The 4,230-nt window shown below is 45.0% G+C and overlaps 1 protein-coding gene across 5 annotated transcripts in view; it reads right to left on the bottom strand.

Moving 5' to 3' along the window:
- sptan1 (spectrin alpha, non-erythrocytic 1) overlaps positions 1 to 4,230 on the bottom strand; it is a 51,697-nt gene that overhangs the window by 8,068 nt on the left and 39,399 nt on the right. For all 5 annotated transcript variants that reach the window (XM_015389284.1, XM_015389286.1, XM_015389287.1 and 2 more), the window contains 9 exons: positions 3,730 to 3,861; positions 1,975 to 2,112; positions 1,792 to 1,896; positions 1,505 to 1,713; positions 1,312 to 1,432; positions 1,108 to 1,229; positions 901 to 1,033; positions 716 to 814; positions 476 to 635 (listed from right to left, as the gene is read on the bottom strand). In XM_015389284.1, the coding sequence (XP_015244770.1) occupies positions 476 to 635; positions 716 to 814; positions 901 to 1,033; positions 1,108 to 1,229; positions 1,312 to 1,432; positions 1,505 to 1,713; positions 1,792 to 1,896; positions 1,975 to 2,112; positions 3,730 to 3,861 (1,219 nt within the window). The remainder of the gene's footprint in view (positions 1 to 475; positions 636 to 715; positions 815 to 900; positions 1,034 to 1,107; positions 1,230 to 1,311; positions 1,433 to 1,504; positions 1,714 to 1,791; positions 1,897 to 1,974; positions 2,113 to 3,729; positions 3,862 to 4,230) is intronic.

The raw sequence follows: 4,230 nt of genomic DNA, 5'->3' as shown, positions 1-4,230 counted from the left end.
ATTTATGATGTTTTAAAAATTAAGACCTACGAAAGACTGATTTAAGACATTTTAGAACCAATTAAGGCCTTAGTTTTATTTTGAAGAATTCAATGCCTTTTAAGACTTTTTAAGGACCTGCGGGAACCCTGGTGTTGAAGCAAATGTGACGTCAACATGGTGGATGGTAAAATCCATAGATTTAGGTATTACCCTAGTGGCCGTTAGCTGTAAAAGTCCATAGATAAGCTGCATTGTTATATAAGCCGCAAGGTCGAAAAATTTGGAAAAAGTCGCGGCTTATAGTCCGAAAATTACGGTACACCCCACACTTTATTTAATAAATACGACCAAGAACCTGATTAAGAAAATGCCCAACCAGAAAAGTTTGGATTTTGTTGTAACTCGACGCTTATATCCACTAGCCACACCCACTCTACTTTTCTGACCAATCAGACACCAGAGCCAGGAGGACTGGTGTGGTTCTGCTACGTACCGATCCAGGACTCCACCACATCGGCCTTCCAGTTGAACTGCAGGAAGGCCGAGTTCTCGTCCAGCTTGGCTTTCCTCTGAGCCGCCGCCCTCTCCAGCTCAGACACCTTCCCCCTCAGGGCGGCCATCTTGGCGCGGATGTTGTCCACGTGATGGTTGTTCTGGTGGAAACAGAGCAGAGTTAGGTTCATCTTCAGCAGAACAGCTCTGAGTCGGTTTGTTCTGGTTTCTATGAGCCGACCTTCTTGATGAGCTCCTCTCCGTTGGCGCAGACGTCGTTGACTCTGTCCCGATGCACGGTGAAGTCCGTCTCAAACGCCTCGTGTTTCTTCAGCAGACCCTAAGGGGAGAAACAACAGGTTTTACATGTGAAACATCTCAGGACTCTGAGGATTTAAAGCGAGCAGACCCGGAGCGGGAGGTCACCTGAACCGCTGCCAGCGTATCGCCATAATCTTCGCTTCCAACCAGATTCAACTTCTCATTGATCCAAGCTTCCTCCTCTTCCACGTTCGCCACGAACTGCTGGTACTCCAGCGACTCCTCCAGCCTCTTTCCCCTGAAACCACAAAAAAAAAACCTTCAGACTGGCTCCCAGGGCCTAGTCCGACTCTCTGGATCAGAAGGTCCAACCTTGCTCCAGACAGATCCTTCAGCTCCTTCCAGTGGTCCACGAACTGGGCCAGCCTCTGCTGGATCTCCTCCTGACCAATGGTGTTGTCATCAGACAGCTTCTTCCCAGTGTCCAACACAGACTGAGGGGAAACAGAACAACCTGAAGTGAGGAGAACCAGTAGCTGAGGTTGTGGACTGATCCCAGAGATGCGGTGATCCTACCTGGATGGCCGGCTCGTGCGCTCCCAGCTCAGCTTCCAGCCTCTTATGCTTCTTCCTCAGATTCTGAACTCCTGTCAAATCACGTCCGTAATCCTCTGATCCAACCAGCAGCTTCTTCTCCCTGAGAGGATCCACAGCAGCGCTCAGCTAAAGGCAGCAAACATCGACGAGGGGCGGCAGAAGGAGGTCTTACTTGATCCAGGACTCCTCGTCGTCCAGGTCCCTGAAGAACTGGTGCAGGCGGTGCGACTCGTTGAGTTTGGCGCGGCGGCCGGCGGCCATGCTCTGGATCTTGGCGAAGCGGCCGTTGACGGTGTCGCGTTTGTCCTTCACCTGCGAGGTGTCGAAGGCGTTGCTGGCCATCAGACTGTCGGCTTGGCCGTTCAGGTCCTTCAGACGGTCCTGCAGGAGAAAACCGGCTCAGATCAGAGAGAACTCCCGGCCGGGACCACGGGGGGTTCTGGTTCTGCTGCGGCGTACCTCATGAGCAGAGATGTCAGCCTCCAGCAGCTGATGTTTCTTCAGCAGGTTGTTGACTGAAGCCAGATCTTTGCCGTAATCCTCCGATGCCAGAAGAGCTTCAACCTGAGGAGCAGGAAAGGAGTCATGATCAGAACCTGAACCACGGTGCTAAACGGTCCCGCTCGGGTCGCCGAGCCTCACCTCAGACAGCCAGAAATCAAAGTCCTTGATGCCGGTGTTGAAGTTCTGCTGCTTGTTGGCTTCCTTCAGCTTCTGGCTCTTCTCTGCTGATTTATTGACCAGGAACCTCCACTGCTCGTCCAGAGCGTTAAGCCGAGCCTGAGGGAAAACACGGAGCGAAATAAATCTACAATCAAATCAGGAACCATCCAGACTGGGACTTTACTCAGGTTCTAGATGACTGGCTTCTACGTATCTATCCATTTAAATGTTTCTACATGATTAAATGTTCCTCGTTATCATTAGTCCAGTTCAGAGAAACAAACAGCGCCCCCTAGCTGCAAAGGAGTAGATGCTCTCAAGTGTCAGAAAAATGCTAAGTTCAATGACAATACGGAGAAAAAATACCAGTCTGAGGTATTTTGATAGACGCCATCAGACGTTAAAATCAAACAAGAAAAAACTGAAAATTCTGCTGATTAATTTGAAAAGAATCCAAAATATTCTAATAATCCTACAGAACTCCTCCTGAGCAATTTACAACACAGAAACAATAATCAGTTTATCTGTCTGTTGATTTTGATCTCATTTTTTTTCAGTTGATTTACTAAATATAACAGAAATTATCAATAAAATCCATCCACACTAGAGTCAATAGTCGCCATTTTGTTTCAACCTTTCTTTAATCAGAATGTTTTGGTTTCTTTTAGCTTAACCCAGACATGTTCACAAGTCATTTTTTGCAAGTCCAAGTCAAGTCTCAAGTCTAGAGTAGGCCTGTTGCAATATTAAATTAATCACACAATAAATTCTAATCACATGATTACTTAAAATAAGTTCAATAATTTGCGTGCTTGCTTGTTTCTCCTTGTGTTTTCATCTCCTTCACTGAAACGGTATAGCTTAAAGGTCGCTACTATATCTATGGAATGATCAATATCTTGAACTGGTAAGTGAAAAATACATTTTTTTTATAACCTCTGCTGTGTGCAGGTAAGGCGAGCGGCGATCAGTCAAGTTAGTGAAACAAAAAACACTTAAAAAATAAAATATTGTTAACAAGTCTCGGTCGAGTCTGAAGTCATTAAATATGCGACTTAAGTGCGACTCGAGTACGAGTTAAAAACTCGAGTCCCCACCTCTGGCTTAACCCAAAACCAAATTTAGTTTATGATCCCATCTGTTAGCGGATTCTAGAACAAAATGTATTTAAATCAATAATCAAATCAGATTATTTCGCCTACAGACTTCCTCTTCAGTGTTGAGGTTGTTACAAAGTGAGACGTTCTCGTTATTAGAGATTAGCTTGAGTGAAAGAGCTTAACGTGTTACATGTTGAATCTAAATAACACAATTTATTTTTGAAAAAGCATATATATAATATGTTGAAAACAGGAAATGATAAAGCAGTTATCAGCTTCTCAGGCTACAACCAACCTCCACAGATTTTTGTTCCGTTAAACTTTAGAATCATTTATTCTATAAAAACAAAGAAAAATATGAAAATATCGACATTAATCTGAGCTAAAGGTTCTGAGCTGAATGGATGATGGATGACTTATCAGTTAATAAGAAAATAAATTTTTATTCTATGGAAACAAGAAATCATTAATAAAGGTTTTTAAACAAAAAAAAAAAAACTTGTTTTCTTGGTATAGTCAAAACAAAACAGTTTTCTTTGTGTTAACATGGCCGACCAACCCGACCGTCCTTTGAACAGCCTCTCTGTGATTGGGTCAGTGATGTCACAACCTCCTGCAGCTGTGCGGAGCTTACCTTGACGGCGTCCTCGCTGCCGGCGCACGCTCCCCTCTGGATGAGGGCGTTTCCTGTGTCAATGACTCCTTTGATGCGGTCGGCGTTGGCGTGGAGCTCGGCCTCGAACGCCTGATGCTTCTGATGTTTGCTCTGATGGCACAAAAACAGGGTCAGGTTATCTGCTCATCGCTCGTCGGGAGGTTTGAAGCAGACAATGCGAGGAAGGAGACACTGTTGGGACTTTAACGGGACGCCGTTATTGACGAAGGGACAGTTATGGACACGGAACAGACAAAACAACAAACTGCAGCAAAACTGATGTTTAAACCAAAACATGGAGAGAGTCAGTCATTTCAAGCTGCTTCTGGTTATGATCCAACTGGATTCATGGCCTATTTAGGGCTGCACGACATGAGAGAAACGTCTACTTTGCTTTTTAATAAATCTTAGAGTGGCTCAGGTTATCCTGAGCTTTCTCTATAGTTATATGCTGCTACAGGCTTAGACTGCTGGAGGACA

The sequence above is a fragment of the Cyprinodon variegatus genome, unplaced genomic scaffold (genome assembly GCF_000732505.1).
Source record: "Cyprinodon variegatus isolate N-32 unplaced genomic scaffold, C_variegatus-1.0 Scaffold453, whole genome shotgun sequence".
NCBI lineage: Eukaryota > Metazoa > Chordata > Actinopteri > Cyprinodontiformes > Cyprinodontidae > Cyprinodon > Cyprinodon variegatus.
This window is presented reverse-complemented; position numbering and strand designations above follow the sequence as displayed.